Source organism: Etheostoma cragini, chromosome 4 (assembly GCF_013103735.1).
Source record: "Etheostoma cragini isolate CJK2018 chromosome 4, CSU_Ecrag_1.0, whole genome shotgun sequence".
Classification (NCBI taxonomy): Eukaryota; Metazoa; Chordata; class Actinopteri; order Perciformes; family Percidae; genus Etheostoma; species Etheostoma cragini.
The window spans coordinates 20,909,480-20,933,642 of NC_048410.1; the positions used below are offsets into that span (position 1 = coordinate 20,909,480).

General features: G+C 39.0%; 2 protein-coding genes across 2 annotated transcripts; one reads left to right on the plus strand and one right to left on the minus strand.

The window, feature by feature from the left end:
* The first annotated feature begins 726 nt into the window (after positions 1-726).
* On the plus strand, positions 727-22,479 carry cers5 (ceramide synthase 5). The gene is made up of 10 exons (XM_034868769.1): positions 727-1,058; positions 10,813-10,918; positions 11,667-11,797; positions 12,317-12,374; positions 12,528-12,578; positions 13,213-13,305; positions 15,478-15,606; positions 16,322-16,428; positions 17,742-17,898; positions 21,285-22,479. The coding sequence occupies exons 1-10, from the start codon at positions 886-888 to the stop codon at positions 21,447-21,449; spliced, it is 1,170 nt and encodes a 389-aa protein (XP_034724660.1). The 5' UTR covers positions 727-885; the 3' UTR covers positions 21,450-22,479.
* LOC117942949 (cytochrome c oxidase assembly protein COX14 homolog) lies at positions 22,270-23,962 on the minus strand. The gene is made up of 2 exons (XM_034868772.1): positions 23,834-23,962; positions 22,270-22,732 (listed from the first exon to the last, which is right to left on the minus strand). The coding sequence occupies exon 2, from the start codon at positions 22,720-22,722 to the stop codon at positions 22,546-22,548; it is 177 nt and encodes a 58-aa protein (XP_034724663.1). The 5' UTR covers positions 22,723-22,732; positions 23,834-23,962; the 3' UTR covers positions 22,270-22,545.
* Between the last annotated feature and the right edge of the window lie 201 nt (positions 23,963-24,163).

Here is a 24,163-nt window from a genome sequence, read left to right on the forward strand (position 1 = left end):
AGAGACAACGTGTCTGTAAACCGTGGTAAACATTTTTTAAATGATATGAAGGGTTTTTCCACGCTGGTTCCACGCTGGTTCCACGCACCCCCGTTTCAGTTTAAAAAACATTCTGCAACGTTTTGTCCTGGGCTAAACCTTGAGACCTGGCCTAAGTCATGATAAAAAATAAAAAATAAAACAAAAGAAGTCTCAAGTCTTTGATAGCCTAATTTTCAAGTCATAATCTTCACGTTCCAGTCTGCCAGTTGTCAGATATTTGTTCCGGAAACGGCGTTTAGTTTTTTTTTTTGTATTTAAAAAATATTCTAAAGTAAAATCCAGCATTTACCTTCACGTTCCATTCTCAAGGGCCTTAAGTCGCGTTTTTGACCCAAAATCAAGTCACAACTAAGTCTGACACAGTAGTCTACTACTGCTACTGCTTCTGGTACTACTACTACTACTACTAATAATAATAATAAAAACACAGATAATGATTTAATTGAAACTAATTTTAGAGTCAAGTCGTTATGTAACAAAAACAATATTATAAAATCCCTTTCTGAACAAAACATTAAATGTACTGAACCTTATTATATAGGCCAATTGAAGTAATTTTGCGTAAAAAGTTAACATCATAAAATAATTTGTTTCATGTTTTTGGTAAAAGGACCAAATCTAACCATAGGAATCATTGACCGTTGATAATCTTATTTTGAAAAGGTGTACCGGAAGTCTCAGGTTTCCATCACACTGGTGCGAAGAAGAAGAAGAGTGTGAGACAAGTCATCACCGCAAGTGGCCCAGGGGCAGGAGAGGATTTCATCAACTTTTACAAATCATTTTCTTCCGGATATTAAACTATTTTAATCTAACCGTCCGGGGACGGGGGCACTGTTAAACATGGCTGCTCTTTCAGCCTGGTTCTGGAACGAGAGGTTTTGGCTCCCACACAACGTAACCTGGGCGGATCTGGCAGACCCAGCTCCCGGGGTGGAGTACCCCAAAGCTGGACATTTGTTTACTGCCATGCCGCTGGCTTTGGGAATTTTTGCCGTCAGGATATTCTTCGAAAGGTTCGTACTCGCCTCTCATCTCGGGTGTTTTCCTGTAAGTGAGGTGAAAACTACCAGAACTACTTTTAACGGAGGTTTCTCACAACAAAGGAGTGATGGGTTTGCTAGCGGTGGTTGAACCAACATCTTTTAGGTTAACTCGTGGGTTTCTTTTGTATAACACCACAATATCCTCATTGTCCATAGTTCTTGTCTAAAGACAGATGTGTGTTCGAAATGGCCTCTAAACGTCGTCTGTAACTTACCGTACATGCAACACCGTTACTACTAAATTTATATTCATTTTGCCGGGAAACACCTCAAAACTCTTGACATTAATGTTTGGTAAACCCCAGAATAGTTTGTTAATAATTGTCCGTTAACCAATCTGCTTATGTGTCTTTAGCTGCCCCTAACTGACATGCATGCGTGCGTGTGTGCGTGCTAGGGAGTGCTGACAGCCCGTTGCTTCTGTGAAACTGCCACCTCTTCTTGTCACATTTAACATCAAGGAATCCATCAGGTCCAGTGCAAAGGTTAAGCTGCGTTCAAGTGAAAGTGAAGAAGACAACAGTGTCACATGGGACTAGCCTTTTGTCCCTGATGGGAAGTGACTCCCCACGATGCGACTGTGTGCATAGATTTTAGTCCCCACCACGGAAAAAATACAAGTGAAGATGTCCTGAAGGCTTTATGCTTTGGCAATCCAGAACACTTGGTTTCTGTCATGGATTTGCCTGTAGTTGAGATGTTATGGAGTCATCTTATTACTGGCCGGACCCTCTTCAAGTCCGAGCTTACTTCTACAATACAGGAAAAGAGTGGAATTACACAGCAATTGTAGGGCATTCAAAGTGATTGTAGGGGGTTCAGTCTGGTGTCACAAACGGGCCAGATGTATTTGTCCTGATACCTCAAAAGATCTTATTTTTGAGCTTTGGTGTCTCGTTATTGGTTGATGGTCTAGGAAAGCTTGGGGTGATGGGGGTGCTGAAGAAAACCCATGATGTCTGCTCAACAACTGACTACAGGAATTAAAGAAAAAGCTCTGCTGACAAGTTCCTCATTTGATTTACAGAAAGCATGACTCTTAGATCTGTAAGATCTGAACCTTTACTTTGATTAACAAAGCACTTCTTTCTTGTGTTCTGACAATGACAAGAGGCAAACCAAATTCACTTATTTCTTGCCTGAAACTTTAAATAGTGCACTGAAATATAGAGTGGTTTCACTATTTTTTTAGCCATTGTCGTGTTGAGGGAGGTTGTGTCTGTTTTATATAACTTTAAGATGAAAGTAGAGTAGGAGAGGAGTGTTGCATTATATCTAATACAATTGATATTATGGCAGACTACATACATTTTCCTAAACTTAAACTTCAGATAGGGCACTTATTGTTATTGAATATTATCAGATAGATATTATTATGGTAAGCCTTTTCAAGGTCAGGCATTGGGCTTCAATGCATGGAGAAACATAGATGTGATCTAGTTGTTGGATATCTCAGTATATAAGAGAAAGGCTTAAACAAAGAAATATATACACTTGCTGTCAGTGCTGGGCGATATGACAATGTATACTGTGAGACAATAGAAATATCAATCAAGAGATGTTGTCATACTGTGTATGCCGAGATAGCTATTGTTTTAATAACTCTATTAGTGTTGATTTGTCAGGTAATCACAGGATTAGCAGAAAAGAGACATTTGGTTATATTATCTGTAAAAGGGTTCTTATAGACATGCAATACAGAGAGAGTATTTTATCCATATCACAGTATAAATGCTTTCATATGAAGGGCCAAAAATGTATCTAGATGGAAGGCCACGGGCCAAATATTAATGTTGATGTTGTGTGAAAATGTATTATATTTTATATAAGTGGCATCCGATAGTTGTCTGACAACAAAGAGAAACGTACCTGTAACACAGGCCACATGGTTGGCTTCTTAACATTACAGGTAGATGAAATGAACCTGAGGAATATAACATATGCTGTAAATCTGAACTGGGTAAAATTGCAGGTGATGACTCTTTGTCCCACAGACATGGTTTATAGACTTGACACCTACAGCCCCTTACACATGGTCAGACTTTGTCTGTTTATTTAAGACATGGTCAAGTGGCTAATCAGTTAGCACTCAGGAGCAATCAGATATCGGAGGTGTCTGATGAGATGAACACAGTGCTGAACCACCTGTTTCAGGTGTCAAAGCTTGACTGTCTGTCCCTCTCTACACAAAACCCACACGGATGTTATCAACTCTGTCACTGACTGACTGGCTCATTTTATCAGATTTAAAACATCACACCACAGCTTGAGTTCCTACTTTCTGCAGAAACCAGACGGACTGTGCTGTTTGTTTGCACTTAGTGCACTTAATGTAACAAACACACACACACACACACACACACACACACACACACGCTGTGTTCCCACACCTGCAGTTAAAGAGCCAGGCAGTTACACAATCACACACTGATGAGTTTGAGTTGTGATGGGGGTCTGTTCTCTCAGATGCATTTTGCCACAACCTTTTTGGGACTTGTGGCCTAATTGTATTTATGCTTTATTTTTTCCTGCTTTCATCTCCTTTACAAACCAACCGATCTTTCAACTGCATTCATTTCCCCATCTTCTACTGACTTTTCTCCCATCCATTCTTGCACTTTGACACTTCCAAATGCAGTTATTGGTTGATTTTTCCAGAAAAATAATCGTCAACTATTTTGAAAATCAACTAATTGTTTCAAACAAAAATTGCACTTCCTTGTTTCCAGCTTTATACATGTAAGGATTTGTTGCTTTTCTATCATATAAAACTAAATATCTTTAGGTTTTGGACATTTGGTAAAATAAGAAATTTGAGGATGTGAGAAATAATTTTCTGACATTTTCTAAACCAAACGGCTACATTAATTAATCAGTAATGAAAATAAACGTAGATGCAGCCTACTCCCAACCCTCTCCGGCCTCAACTTCTTCAGCTTCTTGAACTCCAATAACTTCCACTGTTCATACTACTTAAATCTGAAAGTTCAGAAAAGTTTATGTTATATTGTCCTCAAAGCTACAGAACCTGCCTTACCTAATCTCTTGTCTAATCTTTGTTGGTGTTATTTTAGAGAGTGGCTGTATGCCATAAGATTCAACATTCAGTTCTGTCAGTTAGGAAGCAGAGTTCCAGACACAGTGGAGATTTAGGAGTTTCACATATTTGAAACATATATTTGTTCTCGATTAGCTTATCAAAAGTCACACGTCTTCAGACAGGCAGCGTATTCACATGTAATCATTAATTGGTCTGCAGGACTCCTCCTCTACCTGCAGACAGTTGCTCTTTCTGACAGCTTGACCGGGCCTGCCTCTTCTAGATCCCTTTCTTCTTGTTTGATCGTAATCTTTGCTTTGCTGTTCGCAGTGACTTTGTGGATAGGAGCAGTCAGGCTGTTTTGTGTGAGCAAGCCTCAGCCCTTCTAAGCCGTGTCATGTGTTGAACAGTGTTAGGACTACAAACTGGGATGTGTTTGAGATTATGACTAGCCAGGCTTTCCCTGTAATCTATTGTGGGCCCAATTTGACTGTTTCATCATAAATTAAAAACCAGGTATTCTCTCTGTCCAAAGGACGTAAGGGTAAACCCTAAACAAAAATGTTTGTGTGTTGCATCAAACCTCTTTGTACGACATACTATGGCATTGTCTCTCCCCAAAGACACCTTTCTGCCATGTAACTGTTAATTCTGTTTCAAAACCTCACAAGTCAAATGAAGGCCACAATTACCCACAGTACTGTGTCACGAATGGAGCCGTGCCTGTGCCTCACCCTGGGCCCTGGAACTGGAACGTTTTACCAGTGGCAAGGTTGTATGTTTCACTGCTTTAGGCTTCGGAGCCTCTAGCGTGCGTGTACACAGACCATACTGAGCCTGTATCGTGGTAACAGGCTTTGTGTATGTTTGAGTGGTCAGGATCTGAGAAAGAACAGGGATGTTTTGAGGTTTGACATAAATAGATTAGCTTGCGTCTCTCACCTTTTTCCCTCCTGTTGCTGCTTTCCACCGGTTAGCACTGCAGGCTCAGGCTTGTGTGGACTATTTCTGCTGATTGTCATACATTTGAAAGGCCTGTGTTGACAAGGGAGCCTAGACTGTTGCCGGTATCTGTAAAAACTGTAAAAAATAAGAAGACATTTTTATCATTTATTCTATTATATTTCAGCATTTAAAATTACTGTTTTTCTTTCATAGCCTATTCGATTTTTATTAACTTATTTTACTATATTTTAATATGTCCCTTACATTTGCTAGAACTGTTTTTCTTTAATTGAGCCTTCCACCACAAGACTGTCAAAGGTTTGTACTTGTTTAACCAGTATGACAATATGTATCTTTTATCTGTGTCACATCAGCTCATATTTTAACCATGTGATTAGGTAACAGTTGATTGTTTGATTAGGTACTTAGAGCCAAACTTCTGAGTCAATTCGGGGTGAATCAAATTCAAAAGCTATATCACATTCAGATTGTTTAAGTGGCAAACACTGATGCACTGCTGCATGTTGGCTTCGCTCAAAAAAAGAGTTTTATGCTCAAGTGGCGCCAGTGAAATGTGGATTGCAATGATTGATCTGAGTAATAACAATCACTTGTCGCATGAAACGGACGTATCCAGTCTAACTTTTGGACAGACAGTGCCACAGAGTCATCAGTACATGAGTCATAAACCTCATTCAATATGTGTAGTGAAAGTGCTCTTTCAAAGCCATTTAAAGAACCATGTTGCTTAAAGAAGCTGTTGTTGAGTATATATCACATGTAAGTTTATAATTACTCTCTGTATTCTTTATACTTTCTGCAGTTTCAAGGGGCAGTAAGCGTTGCTGCGCAAAGATCGTTGAATGCCAGACAAATCCCCCCCTCCGGCTCAACCCCCACATTCACAGACAGATAACTAGTGTCCAACCGGCACGTTTACCTGCTGCCTCCCCACCTACCATCAACCGCGCCATCTGTTGCTGATTGGCTGATATAGTCATTTGTGGCTTGTGCACTCCTTTCTGTTTGTAACTTTCTAAAGCGCAAACAGAAAATAACCGTAAATGTGCTGTATTTATATAGCGCTTTTCTAGTCTTAACGACTACTCAAAGCGCTTTTACATCGTACAGGAACCATTCACCATTCACACACATTCATACACTGTGGCCCAGGCCGCCGTACAAGGCTCTTCAGGTGCACATTCAAACACATTCACACTCCGATGGCGCAGCATCGGGGGAAACTCGGGGTTCATTGTCTTATCCAAGGACTCTTTGACATGAGACTATAGGGCCAGGGATGGAACCGCCAACCTCCCAATTGGCAGGCAATCACTCTACCACTGAGCCACAGCCGGCCATGAGGAGATATAAATGACAAAAAGGTGCTAAGAGGTAAAGCTGAGACAATGACAAAACAAGGAGGACAAGACGTGTGATTTCCTTTTTCCTTCTTATATACAGGCTATTCCGCATTGTCAGACTCCCATCACCATCAACCATATCCGTGTACACTGCTTAGGCAATTGAGTTTTCTCATATAGAGCATTTCTACATGGATCAATAGTGGTTGAGTGTTTTTTAAACAAATACTAAATTGATGACATCTTGCTGACATGATGATCATCTGACTCAGTTTTCTTTTAAATTAAATTGACACATTTTTATTTTATACTATGAGGTACTTCCTGTGGCTATGAGACCATGAAGAATGTTAAGTGGAAGAAAACCGATTGAGTAAACCATTGTGGTATGTGTGTTTCACTTTCTGTTACTCATTTGTGGAAGTTTGTGAAAATGAAAATAATTCTACAAGACATCCAGAGCTGCGTCATGCCAAATACTATCGCTCATCCCATCATGTATGGGAATACAAGACACCAGAAACCTATTTAACAGACATCTTCCGGTCGCAAATACATGAATACAATATCTATCTACCTATCTATAGATACCTATATTATATTATACACTATATACTTATATTATATACTATATTATATTAGATATCTATATTGGCCACTAAGGGATGCGAGAGAGCACATATGTGAAGTTGCAGTGACAGATTTGAGTAAATGTTGCTTACAGCTGTCATTGTGTTCATGTAAAATATCATTCTACACATTTGTGAATAATTTTTTTCTGTGACTTCACATTCAGAATACTTGTGTGAATATTTTCTACAAGTGCAAATTTCAATTTACAAGTTGAGATTTTTTTTTTTTACAAGCTGTCTGTTTTTTTCCCCCTATGTCTGTCTTTAAATTCAGATCACATGTGTGTGAATATATTTTTTTACAAGCGCAAATTTTAACATATTTGAACAGTTATATTCATATTCCCGTCCGTCATTGCAGCCGAAGAAGGACTGTAACGATAGCGGCCTTTAAGGAAATAAAGGCGTCTAAACCAAAAACTACACAATAGAACACGTTTCAACAGGAACGTGATCCAAAATTGGGGAGAAATGATTAACAACACTGGCAGCCAAGAATGGATGTAAAATATGAAAACCATAGTAACATCTGTTGACTAGGGTTGTAGTAATATTATTTGTAATACACCCACTTCGATCTACATACTTGTCCTTTCTCTGAATAAAAAGTCACTTTCAGGCAAGGGAAACGTGCTAAGATGTAAATAAGCCCCATAGTAACGTCTGTTGACTGGTGTTGAATCTCAAATGTTGACGCCTGCGCAGTATGTCTGTGTTGTCGTCAACACGTGTACTGGGTGTGATCTAGCATCTACCCCCACGTAGGCGTGTAACCAAATGACAGCGTGCAGGTTGTGCAGCCTCGTTCCTAACTCACTAAATCACTCTCTAGCTCACTCGGCCACTCCTGCCCTCTCTCTCTCTGTCTCTGGCCATTGAGCCAAGAGGTGAGGGCCAACTTTGTTAGCTATACTCTCGACTCACTTGTCACCATGTTCCTTCACGAGTCTACACTTTACTCTGAGGCACGGACATAGTTTGCATTCCTCGTTGCCTCTGAGGGGCATGACTGTAAAGGCAATCTTTTGGCCCAAACTTTATATTTACTAAACCCAAAGCACAAATAAGTAATCAAACTAATTATGTATTGTAGTAACAAAGATGCAATAACAATGTATTCTGGCATGAGAAATGTACCTTCTACAATAACCAAACTGCAGTTTACAATGCAGTCTCGTAGAGTTGTATTATTATGTGTCTGCAGGGCACATATTTCCACAATTTGTGGTGAGAATGCTTCTGGAATGTATGCTTTTATTAAAAAGGCTGTTGTTAGTCATGTACTATACATTAATTAATTTCTTTACTAAAGGGCCAAATTGTATAGTGACTATTTGAATGCTTTTAATAGACAACAAAATGAACAAAGAATCACATAATGTTTGCCTTGGTGTTTTATCATGAAAAATAATGGAAAGGTCTGGATTTTTTTCCTTCACATACTTATCTATATATCATTGTATATAGTAAAAGATATCTGTCTCAAAATCAACAACAAACTGCAGAAACAGAAACAAATTTGAGATTCACCGTTGGTTGTACTTTATTGTTGCTTCCTTTAGCTTGAACCAGAGGACGCGGTTTAGAAAACCACTGTGGTAAATGACTTGGTACAACTGTTTTCAAGCTCCCCATTTTTTCTGATAAAAGACCCCTTCCTTTATGTTAGAGAGACATGTTCATGCTCACAGAACTAGATTTCACAGGTAAAGACCTCAGGAATGTTTTTCTTCAAGAGTTTCTGTGTATATTTTTGCAGCAGCCACACTTCCTTGTAAATGATTGAGTAAGCCTCTTTTGTATTCTGCTTAACATTAAAACAGTATTAGAGATAGTTCAAGGTTAGTATAGGGAAAGTTCAGGATTAGATTGTGTTTTTGACACAGGATCGTATGAGTTACTTACCAGTAGCAATATTAATTCAGACTTATTAAGCTAGGTTGGTAGTTGCTAGATTTGTGTGTGATGTTGGCAAGAGGTCAGATAAAAGAGCTGCTGCACACATAAAACACAAACATCTCAAAATACAACACTTAATAAGACCTGCTTAAAGTACCCACAATACATGACACCAAGTCATTTTTTTTTCTGCTATTTCATTCTCCTGTCATGCTTTTTGAAAACACAAAGCTATGTTTCTGAAGGTCAATGTATTACTTTGCACAGAGACCCTTTGTTGTAGCCGAGCAATCTGCTCATGTATCACTGAGATACACCAAAATGTGTCCCATAACACTGAACCTAACTACAACTCCCTCACAGGTTGCTGCTCAATGTTAACCTGTAGTTTAGGATAGGTAAGATAAGATAAACCTTTATTGATCCCCTGTGAGGAAATTCAGGTGTTTCCGTAGCGCAAGAGATGACATGATTACATATAGATAGCACTACAAAAAGAATAAATAAAGCGGCATATGCAACTAGTAAAAGTAAATAAACTTTATAAGCACAATTACAGACAATTTACAATCTATGTTATATTTGTGATATATGCCTTCCTCAAAAAAAAGAATGTATGGTCTCTATGGACACGCAAGAAGGCTTTCTCACAAAGAAATATGTATGGCCATAAGCCTACATGGAACAAGTCATAGTAGCCTGGACGCCAGCCAAACTTTGCCCCGCCCACAACACTTGATGTCGGGAAGTTTGGTCTGGACTAGGGTGGTGCCAATAGACAATATCATGATCTATCGGGATGGCTGACCACCATCACGATGGAGAGCCACCATCGTGATGATGTGCCCCCCGCGGGCGCTTGACGGGAATTTGACAAAGTTCTGGGTCGGTCTTAAACTAACAAAGACATTTGCGTTGGGCTTTGCGCTGTGCTGCGCAGGGTGCAAGATAGGGGCCCTTAAGTCAAAGCTACTTTTTCTTTTTCCAGGATGCTTCATGCTTGACTCACCAATCACAGCCACTACAATCACTTTAGAATCATTTTATCCCTTTATACTAAAGTAGACCTTTTCCTCATCACATCATTGAGTTCAAAGTAACCTGCACATACATGCATATTGAAAGAGGCATTTAACCCTCATTCCTTCCATGAAATAACCCTTTCAAATGTAGATACCCAAGAAGCAACTGCGCATAAGTAAAAATGCGTGCACACAATGCTTGTTACACACACAAACACACACACACACACACACACACACACACACACGCACAGGGACACGCAGAAGCACACACAAACACACTCACACACACATACAGAAGATTAAAAATAAAATAATACGGTGCAAATCCTCCATCATAATAGCAATGCACCAAGGTACAAACGCACCTGGCTTTTAAAGGGAATGGGAGATGACCCTCCGATTGGTTTATTGCCCAAAACACACCTGATTAATGAAGACACTAAGTACAAACCTATTCAACCACGTGCCTGGCACACTGACCCTTTTTTCTGCCGTCAAAAAGTGTTGTTGCTGTTGGGTCTCACAATACTCAGAGGCACTCTGTGGAGGTGTTTTAAACAAACAAGTTATTTTTACATTCACAATTTCTCACCAGAGGACAATGTAGCCTTGAGGTCAACACGATGAATGCTTTTGAAGTCAAAAAGTCATCACTTGTTGTTTACATTTCAGATATTTGACATAATGTCTCTTGTTTTTAAATATGTTGTCCATCTGATCACTGATTGAATGTTTAAATGTTATTTAAAACTTGTGCAAAAGTGGTCCTCTTAGCTGTCCTTTGACCCTTCATCTCAGCCATTTTCACCTCTGTCACAGGTTTATTGCCAGTCCCTGCGCCCGGAGTCTTCACATCCAGCCAGGTGTTGGACGAAGAGCTCAGCCCAATGCAGTACTGGAGAAGGTGTTTACATCCATCACCAAGGTTGGGTTTCTTTTTGGATTTCTTCCTCCTCCTTCTTTTAAAGAAGCATTGGCGTATTAGTAATGGTTAACACCATCTGACTCCAAGACGTATGTGTTGTTACAGAGTTGGCCAGTTGAGGGTTTAATACATGCTGTCTTATAATAATACATCGAACAGTAGATCCATTACATTTGGCTTTAGTTACATGAAACGATCAATGCGAGGCATAATTTTTTTCTAATGTGATTAAGAGGAAGCTGGATCCAGGAGGTGAAACTGAGAAAAACGTGCTCCTGTTTACTGGCAATTCTTTAAACCAATCACAATCGTCATGGGCGTTGCTAAGCACGGAGCCACTGCAAAAAAACCTTGGGAAGGAACTTGTTTTGGTGGAACATGTATACGTTCAAAAGTTGTCTTTTGAACTCTGATTGGACAGATAGTCTTGCTAGCAGTCTGGATTTACTCTGCAGAAATATGAGGAGCAGTTAACTAAAGTCCTCATAAATGGACCGGAGTTTAAAATTCCAACATAAAAAAAGCAGGAGGCAATGGACATCTGGGCGATAAGAGTGTGATTAGGCTTTAGTTTGGCGGCACCGTAGCAAACCCGGAACTACACATGCTCCCATTGAGAGTGTTATTTTGAGAGTCTTGGACTGTTACCAGATACTTTTTTTTTAATATATATGTAGGATATTCAATAACCAGCATTGTCAATTCAATCCAAGCTGAGTTGTTCTCTCTTTCTTTTCTTTCCACACAGAACCCAGACTCTCGCCATCTGGATGGCCTATCCAAGCAGCTGGACTGGGAGGTGCGAAAGGTCCAGCGCTGGTTCAGGCACCGCAGGAACCAAGATAAACCCAGTACACACACTAAGTTCTGCGAGAGCATGTAGGTTAATCCCTTTTGTGTTCGCCTTTAACCTCTCTGCATGCTTGAGCACACAGTGGTTGTGTTTTCTGCGCAGGTGTGTTTATTTGTGTATGTTCTTGCCTTGCTATCTAAGAGTGAACCTTTTGGCTGGTTCTACCTTTTTCGAGGCCTGTTTATTGTTAGTATTTGGATTAATATTTAAAATAATAATCATGTCATGTTAGAGTAAGGATTGCGGGGAGACATGCATTGCTAATGGTTAGGGAACGGGCAGGTAGATACATACCATGGTGGTGATGGCGCAGCGGATATGACCCATGCCTTTTGTTTGGGAGATCTGGGTTTGATTCCCACTGAGAGACGTTTAACCCCTAGTTGCTCGAGAGGCGTGCAACCTCTGTAATAAATAGCAATTGTAAGCCACTTTGGATAAAAGCTTCACCTAAATGAAGTAATGTGTTTTATTTTAAATGTGCTGTTTCTTTTTTAAACAAAGCCATATTTTCAAGATCATAATTCCTTCTTGTTTACTTGTAGGTGGAGGTTTACATTTTACTTGTTCATTTTTATCTATGGGTTCCGGTTTCTGTGGCAGGTGAGCACACCATCAGATCAAGCTTGGAAGCATTACAAACATGTTGGGGGGGGGGATTAGCTGTTAGATTTGTTTGTACCTTCATTGATAATATTTGATTGGCTGGGTATATTTCTCATGGATTGTGCTCTGAACTAATGTGTTATTTTTTAGTATCCTTGGATGTGGGATACACGGCATTGCTGGTATGGTTATCCCTATCAGGTATGATGCAAGTCTATTCTCTGTCTATATAATCTGTTAATGCAATCCAATATAACAACTACAGCCTCAGAAAATACCTCTGAGTTGAACTAGCAAAGTCAAGAACTGAACTTTTATTGCAAAGCTATTGTTTTGGACTGCATGACTTTGTACAGAATAAACTGGCACACAGTTATGCAGTCCACAGTTGTTGACTTTTTTCCTCTACCACTTTACACTTAAGGAAACTACACAGAGCGTGATTGCAGAAGCATTGTCAGTATCTGTTCCACTTTACTGTCTTTTTCCTGTTCCTTGTATAACTGATGTTTCATAAAAAGCAGTCTGAAAAGTTAAATATAAGGATTCTTGATTATCATATATATTGAGCCCTGATTAAGAGACAATTTTTAGACTATAACAGTTCACCGGGCTTCAGGACGTCTCATGCTTTATTACACAACTTTGGACATCATGGTGATTTATTGGGCTAGGAGGTGTTTTGTGATGAGCGTAGTGGTGGTAACACACTTTATTCCTTCACTCTTAACACTGTGGGATATCCAGTATAGTTTGTGTTTAAAGAAACATTTTAAAATTAATAAAATCCTTATTTGAAGTGGTCTCTGAACCTGTCTCAACTCTGTCTCTTTAGGTCATGACTCCGGGTCTTTACCGCTACTATGTGACAGAACTGGCCTTCTACTGGTCACTCATGTTCTCCCAATTCACTGACATCAAAAGGAAGGTGAGAGGAACAACACTCCTGCCTAACACTCTCTCTGTTAGGTTAGACTACACTGGATACACACTTGCTGTGAAGCATTTCATAATGGATCTATTTTGTTCTCATATGGCAGTGGCACAGAGTGTGTGAGTGTGTGTGTGTGTGTGTGTGTGTGGTTGTGTGCCTGTCTGTGTGTCCGTGTGTGTGTGTCCACGTGTGATGCAAAGTAAAACAATAAATAAAAAAAATGTATTCACATACCTAACAGTACATCAAGATCAAACTTGATTGTAAGTTTGCTTTGTTGTAAGCTCTAACAGTTGTGTTTATTTTGGATGGTCACATGTTTTAGTTTTTTGGGAGGAGGGGCGCGGTGCTGATTCGTCTGTGAATGCTCCGTCTGTGTATGCTTTGTAATTTCAGCACGAGGGTACCCACAGTCATGTGATTGCAGGATGGAGGAGGCCTAACATAAGAATTGCAGAAATCATTCTAAATACCAGGGTATTAGAGCTGAAGCTAGTTACAGACATCCTTTAATATTTTAGATGTTTGACACAGCAAATATCTGGAATGTAAAGCTGGAAAAGTAGGTCAGTGTGACTTGTTTTATTTTGACGGGTGTAGGAGTGGAGCTGAATGCGACGAGGCATCTGGCCTGATTTCACATTCTTTTTAATATATATTTTCTTCATAATGTGATGTTTTGATGAGATGAATGGAACTCCTGTTAAGCTGATTGTTTCAGTAAATTTGTGTTTATCAAGCTAAAGGAAATTCCTAAAGGCATTTTTACTTTACAGTTTGTTCCAAACCACAAGTAGTAAGTAAACACGCACGTTAAAAAGTATTTCAACACAAGCAAAAGCTGGTATTTATGCAAACAATAGTGACTTAAACAAATTTAAACTGGTCGACAGAAGAACATTGGCAGGTTTTAATACCTTTTTAGAGAGACTCTATGAACATGGATGTTTCACATCACTGAATTTACAAACTACAGTATATCATTTAATATTCCACAGTCAGGAGATGTCAGATGGGACTTTGGCAAAAACATGTACACATTTCGTTTAGGGGCTGTGCTGTTGTAGGCCATAAAAACCGCTTGTTTTTATTTAAGACCAAATATATTTTCTACCAAAGACCTTCCTTCTGTCTATCTATCCATCCTGCAATCTGCTGCTGCCAGATTTGATGTCTTGACTGTCAGATGCATGTCTCCTGTCTTTGCTAACATCTCTGCATGAGTTTTTGTCTTCAGTTGTTCTGCACTATTAATATCTCACCTATATCTTCTCCCCCTGTGCAAGTCTAAACATTTAGAGAAGAGAACTTCTTCCAGTTTGAAGAGCATTGGCACACATCCACTCAAAGTGTACATGTGTTGTGTAATATGCCACGTTCACTGTTGCAGGGCCTTTTTTTGTCTGTCTGCATGTCTTACCATCTTGTGACATTTGTCATGCATACATAGTTTGGGCATTAGTAATGGTGTGTTGTGTGGGGCTGAGAGAGAATAAATCAACATTAATTTTCTTCATTCTTTTGCTGTAGTGATTTTAACAGCAAATGTGGTTTGGATTTTAAGAGTTGATAACATTTCTGTTGTCATCTTAAGATCATGCAAAATGCTGCAGCCAGAAACTGCAAAACAACTGATCATATCTGATCACTTTTGTGCATCAACTTGATTTTAGTATTGATTTAACATATTGCATATAAACCACTCAATTGTCTGGTGTCAGCAAAGCTTTTAGGTCCACCACATTTGCTATTTTGTAAACAGAATGTTGTACGTTATTACTTTTTTGACTTATAAGGCAACTTTATTTACCACGGCCTGTGTGTTTTCATGCTTATTGGATTTTTTTGAGCTGTGCTGAATGCTTCGTGCCAACCTTTTTGAAGATGTTTTTTGGCATGTTGCCTTTATTGTTAGTGACAGGAAACTAGGGGGAGAGAAAGAGGTGTGTGACATATAATAAGGGTCTTGTTTGAGTCTGAACCAATAGTTCACCTCAACGCAAACACCCCAATACGTCAAATTTTGAACTTTTTCACAGTCAATGCCCCCTATGGCAAAACAAAGAAGTGGGATTTGTGTAAAAAATACACTCCACAACAACACAAGGCAATTATAAAAGTAAACATGTATGCTAACCATCCCTGTCTCACCATTTTCCATCACAGGACTTCAAGATCATGTTCATCCATCACCTGGCGACAGTTGGCCTGATCAGCTTTTCTTACGTCAACAACATGACGCGAGTAGGGAGCCTCGTAATGTGTGTACACGATGCCTCTGACTTCCTGCTAGAGGTCAGTCAGACACAGTGGGGACTCTAATCACACACAAACCTGTATTGACTGAATAGATAGATTGTTTTATAATAACCACGCTACTTTAATCCAATGCACTGGAGATGCATTCCAATGTTTTAAAGCGATTAACTACAAATCAAACATACTGTACTTTACTTTGTACCATTTACTTCTGGCCATTTTACAGTTACACTCAAACTGTAACTGATCCTCTCCACCCGGTCCTGATACTCAATACTTTATTTACAGCTTTTCTGACAGGGTAGAAAGGAAAGTATGTCTAATCACATGGCCACTTGGTGTACGATGTGATTTGAAACAGAACACTGTCTTGCTATTTTTACAGATCTGATATTGAACAGATGCTATTGTTAACATGCTGATATACTACTACTAAACAAATAAAGGCAAGATAAGGAAAATATAGAAACAACTGCAGTGGATACAGTAAAAAAATCACATTTACATATAGTTGTTTCCTCTTAGGATATTGTTCAGTTGGTTTCTTTTACAATGGAGATGAATTGTTTCTTGTTGTTTAGTGTTTCCAGTCATGTTTTCTTGGCTGAGCTCCAAGTGATTTAGATTCTAAATTGTAAACTAGATTAGTGTATGAGCCCAGGAATGAAACAGGGTTTACACGTGGTAAACAATTAGGCTCTACATTAAACTTAACATTAACTGTTGCTTGTGTTATTTTGCTTTCCTACAGGCAGCCAAGCTGGCCAACTATGCAAAGTACCAGCGCTTGTGTGACTCCCTGTTCATCATGTTTAGTGTGGCATTCTTCATCACACGACTAATTATATTTCCAGTATGGTGAGTTCTCAGGGACACCTGCAACCTCAGAGTAAATAGTATAACTACTTGGAAAAAATGTTTATGAAGGCACAAGAGCTCATTGCATCTGCATATCTGTATTTTGGCAGGAAATAATACTCTCTAGCTTTAGCTTTGAAGTTGGCTGAGTTCAGGTTGGAAAATATGAGAATAAGCAATCGACCGATACTGTTTTTTTAAGGCCTGTACAGATTATTAGTAGTTAATGAAACCAATATTCATTAACAGTAAAAATGAAAATCTTTAAGTCAAAATTAAGATTTTGGAATGTTACAAACTCCATCACAACACTTTGTTTAAATGCTTTAAGAAATTGTTTACCTTAGGAATTTGAAACTTCAACATAATGCACGATAAGTGATAGTTAGATAGAGTTGTGGGCGGGACATAAAGTTAGACTCAGTGGTGAGTGAAACCGAAGCAAAGGGACAGTCCCAGAGCTGTAGCAGAGTCAAAATAGCTCACTATTTAATTAAACAACTTCATCGGTTATAGGTCAAATAAAACGCTGATACAGATGATCTGAAACCTGCCAACACAAATGCTCGATAATTGGCCAGGGTCGATAATGTGACTATCCCTAATCAGCATACACAGTCTATTGACCTTTAATTTTGTCAGCAAATGTGTGCACAGAAAACAATCTAATCCTGCAGTTTAATTGAATGAAGTTTTGATACATAATGCCCTGGGGCTGTAATTAGTAAAACTGGCCAACAGCACACAACCTGTAATCTAAAAAAATGTGGTTAAACCCCCCCATGCTCTGTTAGAAAATAACAAAAAAAGTGATGCAACTATCACTGGTTTGTTAATCCAATGAAGCAATTTCCAGGATGCCTGAGAGCTTGTTCATCATTTTACGTGAAGCGAGATATGTGCTAATGTTTAGGGTCAAGGGAGCTATTTGGATAGTGACTGTTCCTCGACAGAGGCCTGGATGTTGAAGCTTAACCTCCACAGAGACGGACAATAGGGAACCTATCATTGATAGAAGTAACCTGAGCAGCTATATTCAGTGTCGTGGTGTGGTGAGTGTTGCCGGTGCAGCTGAAATCCATACCTCTGCTGGGGCGAGGTGGGTCTGTTGTCAGTCTCCGGTCACGCACCTGGATTTAAAGGAAGACATGACCCCACCAATTACTCATGTAAAGTTACAGTCAAACTATGTTACTCATCATCCTGGCTGCCATTGGAATCCAAATGGGAATTACATTCAGTGGGCCTCATTAGAAGAGGGCAGGATAATAATATGTTTAAAGATTGAAACTATTTGTCTCCTTGTTTTCCAGGGTCCTGAACTCCACTATGTTTGAGAGCTGGGCCATAGTCGGGCCATACCCGTCCTGGTGGCTCTTTAACTTCTTGCTGCTGGTCCTTCAAGTGTTGCATATCATCTGGTTCTACCTCATAGGCCGAATAGCTGTCAAAGCAATGCTGCGGGGCAAGGTGGGTCACCACCACACAGTACACATTACTGAGAATTATGGTAATGTAGAACTTGAGCAATTAATTGATTGACAGAAAATGTTAAACTATTTAGATAATAATTTTTACTCTTTTTGATAGTGTTTAAAGAGCAAAAGGACAGTAATTCACCTGTTCCAGCTTCTCAAATGTAAGGATTTGCTGCTTTTGGTTGTCTTATGTGACAGTAAATTAATTAAATTTGGATTTTAGACTTCTGTTCAAATATAACACAATATTTAAAGATACCTCCCTCTCGCTCTCAGAAACTGCATTGGTTACTTAACAATAATTCATCATTTTGTTGACATTTTCTCAAGTTAGTAAATATGCAGCAGATCAGTCAGTGAAAATCATTAGTTGCAGCCTTACTGTAAGGACCTGCTTACACATCCGAGCTATTCCCGCACAAGATGATTGTTATTTTTCAGCTACTCGCACATAAAAATGATCATCTTCTGACTTTTTTCTCGGATAAACATCTAATCAGCAGTGTAATTTCATAAGGTTTAGTGCAGCTTAAACTTCGTCCTAAGTGGCCTATTTTAAAAAGTATTTCCATCGTTCAGAACTCTTTATTAATATTATATTATTAGATATTGTGTAAGCAAAGATTAACAAATGTCCCAAACCCAAACCTACTGACCTCAAGACATTAACTAAGTGCACAAAATAAATATTACTCCCAGCCAGACATCAGTCTATGACCAGACTATCTATGGAAACACATCATAGATGAGGTTGGTGAGGAAGTTGCTGCCTCTACGCTTCTTTCCTCGCTGTCCCTGACACTCTCTCTCATTCTCTCTGCAGACGCCGTTTGTTTCCTCTCCCTCTGGAATGAGAGAGGGAGGTCCTGTCTTTCTCTCTCTTTGTCCAATGCGCCTTTCTCCAATACTCTCTTGCTTCTTCTCCATTTGCTTTGTCCACTTGTGACCTTTACCGTCTCTGTTTCTGGCTGTAAGTGTCTAACTCCCTCTGCTATGATTCCTTTCAAAAACCTTTATTTCATCTCCCCTGTCCATTTCTGCACTGGGTTTAAATTGGAAAGCTGTTGCAGTAGATCAGCACTTAAGATTTAACCCCACTCACAAAGACGGCAGTAAGAGGAGAGTAAATGATGAGTAATGTGGTAACAGTGTCATTAATGTCAGGTATGCCCAACTGTTTTTCATTAGGCGGGAGTACCGTTCTGACTTACTTGAACTTTTCTTGTTTAGTGTTTTACATTTTATTCTACTTTGTACTCTACTTCTAACCCTAACCCTCTGCATTAATAAGAAAATAATACAGTATACTATAATGTAACAACTACTTTTACTTGCTTACTTACTTTAAGTACTTTTATTGATAATGCTTGCATACTTTTTCTAAGTAAGATTTTGAATGCAGGAGTTTTATTTCTAACAGTATTTTTTTAGATTGTGGTATTCCTATTTTTACTTCAGTAAAATATTTTAATACTTTGACATGTGCCTGTGGTTCATTCTTTTATTTTAAAGTTTTATATAGATCCGGTTTTTTTACAATTACTACTGATGCCTTCAATCACCTTACCTACAATTATGAGAAATATTATTTACTCTTTTGTCTATTTACAGGTTACAGTCTACACCGTATTCCAAATTATTATGCAAATTATACTTTACACTGATTTTTCTAAATAGTGGATGAAAATGACAGTATAATTTTCTTACGTTATGGTAAAGGTCAAATCTCATTAAACAAACCACCCAATAAAAACAGATTTTTTTAAATAAATAAACTCAAAATGCACTGTTCCAAATTACCAGAGTTGTAATCCATTTCATAGGTTGTAAAGAACTGAAAATGGTCATTTGTTGAATTTGCAGCATTAGGAGGTCATATGTACTGAAATCAAAAGTTATTTTATTTTATCAAACACATCTTAACAAAGCAAGTTACATGTTAACATAGGACCCCTTCTTTGATATCTCCTTCATAATTTGTTGCATTATTGAACTTGTGAGTTTATGGAGAGTTTCTGCTTGAGTTTCTTTTCAGGATGTCAGAATAGCCTCCCCAAGCTGAAGCAAACTGCCTCCCACCCTCATAGATCTTTTGCTTGAGGATGCTCTAAAGGCTCTCAATAGGGTTTAGGCCAGGGGCCACACCATGACTTTCTTTCCTTTTCATGCCCATAGCAGTCAATGACTGAGGTATTCTTTGCAGCATAAGATGGTGCATTGTAACACATGAAGATGATTTTGCTATCGAAGGCATGGTTCTTCTTTTTTTTTTATAAACCATGAAAGAAAGTGGTCAGTCAGAAACTCTTTATACTTTTAGATTATTTTGACACCTTCAGGGACCCTAAAGGGGCCTACCAGCTCTCTTCCCATGACTCCGGCCCAAACATGACTCCCCCACCTCCTTGCTGACGTCGCAGCCTTATTGGGACATGATGGCCATCCACCAACCATCCGGACCATCCAGGGTTGCACGACAGTCATCAGTAAACAAGACTGTTTGGAAATTAGTCCTCATGTATTTGTGGGCCCATTGCAACCGTTTCTGCTTGTGAGCATTAGTTAGGGGGGGCCGAATGGTAGGTTTATGCACAACTGCAAGCCTCTGGAGGATCCTACACCTGCGGGACTCCAGCAGCTTCAAAGACCGGTTTGCAGCTTTGTTATGGCAGTTTAGCAGCTGCTCTCTTAATCAGATGAATTTGTCAGGCAGTAAACTTCATTATGCCTTTATCTGCAAAAACCTGTCTGTGCCACAAATCTCCTTACAGTATGATGATCACGCTTACGTTTTCGTGAAAAATCTGTTTTCATACCTTGTCCAAGGCATTACACTATTTGACGCTTTTCCGCAGCAGAGATCTTTTTTCTCTCCCATATTGCTTGAAACCTGTGGCCTGCTTAATAATGTGTAACATCCTTCTTAAGTAGTTTTCTTTTAATTGGGCTCACCTGGCCAACTAATTATCAAAAATGTCTGAGATGGATTGAAATGATCCAAAGAGCCCAGAGACACAATACTATCCATGAGTTTGATTCAAAAACTAAATATTCAATGTTTGACACTGAATTCCAGTTTGCTTAATAATTTGAAACACGGTGTAAAGCAGCCACTCCACACTCGACTCCTATAACAGCTACAGTCTCATGTTTTACCTGTAAGAAAAACACATCATCAAATGCCAAAAAGATCTTGAATTATACTTAAAATGGCTCAAATACCTCATTTATAGCAGTCTTTGTTATAATTAGGTTACTTCAAAGCTGAGCGTTTAGTGGTTACATTATTTTGTCTAACCTGTGTGTTCATTTCTCTCATGTGTTATATTGATAGAAAAAAAGAATAATATCCTGTTTTCTCCACCGTCCGTCTTCTAGGTATGCAACGATGTCCGCAGTGACATTGAGAGCAGCTCAGGGGAAGAGTCCAACACAACCATAGAAGGCCCCAAGGTTTCTTTTCATACACCCAAGGAAGAAAACGGCACTAACGGTTACTGTGCTGCTGCTAAAGCCCGAGGGCTGAACCACAGCAGCGGGTGACGTGAGGCTGGGTGCCCCCTGCAGTTTGTCCCTCACGTCTCTAGAAGCTTTGCCTTTTGACATTCCCTTGACGTGCAAGGCGCTCACAAACACACGGACGATGGACATGCAGACACACACTTAAGTAAGCACAGGTTCATAAACGGACGATGGATATGGAGACACATTAGCTTTGGAGAGCCCTGGACTGTCATTTACGACACAACTAAAGAGGTGACATGTAAACACTGAAATAATATGAAAAATCTGTTTTAGAAGGTGAGTTGCTTAGCCTTATTTTTCAAATGATGGGCGTGTTAATGGGTCGTTGGGCTGCAGATGTTGATTTTTAAATGTTCTCTCCCAGTTTTATTGGTCAGATGAACTTAATTTTGTCTTGCGTGTCCATTCACACTGGATCACAAAAGGCAGAAAATACTATGTGACGTTACAGCAGGTATTATACATATAAATAACTGTTGTTATAGCTGTGGTTTTAAAAGCTCTTAAAAGAAGGGCACCTGCTAAGTGTGTGACCAGAAATACACTCTTGAAAGTTAATAGTTACTGCCTTCTGCGATCTAGTGTGGATTTCTCCTTTTAAAAACACTGTTTGGCAACTGTGTGACTTATTGTTTTTCTACTATGTCTTATGAGACCAAATGTTTATGAAACGGTTTGTCACTGGCTGTGGAAGATTCCAGGCATGAGGACTATACAAAATGTCTGGTATCCCTTTCTCACTCGAGGGCCTTGTAAAATAGATATTTACAAATATACTCTGTTGTGAAATGTCTTTCTTGTTGCAGTCCTGTTTAAAAAAACACTACATTGCTTTGTATGGTTAAAGGCATTTAATATAATACAAACAATTGGAGCCATTTTTACCCCTGAAACCCTTTTACACGGGCCATTGATGCAAATAATATGTTCTTGGTTAATTTGCTTGGTGAAGTTTTTATGAACATCTTTCTTGTGAGGACACAATACCGTCAACAATGAAATCACTTAAATGTTCTGAGAGGAATTAACGTCTCAATGATTTAGTGACAGACAAAAAAAGAGGAGGAATTGAAATGTCCACATCTGTGCAAAAAAAGGAATAGTCCATCTCCCGTCAGTCTTTGATAACTTCAAGATCCTGGTTTTCCGCTGCCAGTTTCAGCTGTTTTTGTTTCTGCATGTAGCGGTATCCTCGCATTGCACACAAGTAGCCTCCGTAGACCGTCAGCAGCATCATCGAGGCAGAAAACGTCCGATAGCCGATGTCTGCCAGTCGCTTTCCAGACACCATGATGGGGATCCTGAAGGAAACAGGACCAAAAAGCCAGAGCCGGTTCAGCAGCATAATACTCAGTACTACTACAGTAGTGGTTACTCAAATATGATGGCTGGGCATTATGACTCCATACATTTTAAGATTTTTTTTTTCACACCATTTAAACTGTGGTAGGTGGTAATTTTAAAATGCTGCAAATCACTTGCAGCCTTGTTTTATGGCCAAATGATTTTTGCAATAGTGCGATGGAAGTGCTTTGATTTATAAGTTGTTGAAATGTGGTTAGCCAAATGGCATTTCCTCTGGTTATTTTATCCATTTAATAGTTTCTTAATTTCTTTTCCATATAATACATCCACATATTTCTATATACATTTAGGCATATTCAACCCTTGTACTACATTGTATTTTATACTAGTTGATACTTTTATTGCGCTACATTTTAGAGGGATACTGTATTCTTTACAGTTATCTTACAGGTGTATTTATTAATTGTCTGTCACATTAATATTAACCTACATGGGTTTATAAAACGATGGATTGTTAGATAATAGATAAAACTAACTATGAATATCTGAAGTAATTAAAGTCAGCTAATCTGTAATCCAATAATATCATTTGTGTATCAACTGATGCATTTTGGAAGAAATCTGAATACTTCTTCCACCACTGCAGTACTTGCATACATGTAAATAAAACACTGTAGCTGCAAAGTAAAACAAATGTAATGCCTCAAAGTTCAGACAACAAGTACTAATTGGCACGGATGTAAGACATTGAGAATAAAATTAGCTTCCCTTTTGTACAGAAGGTGGAGACCATGGATGACACGTCGAATCTCTTTGTACAATCTATGAGTCTAAAAGTTTGAGTTTGTGATGAATACAATGACAGTCCAGATTCAGCTGAGGGCTTTTTAAAAACATAAACTAGCATTGGTTTAAGGCTCACGAAGTTTTTTCATTTGCGTTACATTGGTGCTTTTTATTTATTGTCTCTACAAGATAGCACATCTCCCCTTTAACACTCCAAGATGCGAACAGTTGGTCAGCTGTGTAACGCCATGCATACTATTTATCGACTTCTCATGTCTCTTCTCAGAGCAAAGACTTCCATATTTCTTTACCTTTTATTTTATAAGTTGATAACAAGCGCAGGTTATCTTGGTTGTCCTCAATGTCAGCACGCCGAAATGTGAAGTTAGCACGCAAGCTAACTAACCTTCGTAGGCTTTCGTAACGCTACGGAAAACCAGAAGGGACTTTTCTCTTCTGCTGTCAAAACTGCAAGCACAACTGCAGAGCGCCACCTACTGACTCGGCTCGAGATATTTATATTACATGGTTCTTCATTCATCGACAGTTGTCTTTATCACAGCCGTAGACAGTTAAAGACAGCCCACAGTTAATCACAGACACCACTGGGCTTGTAGCAAATGTTTTTGTTACTATTTTTG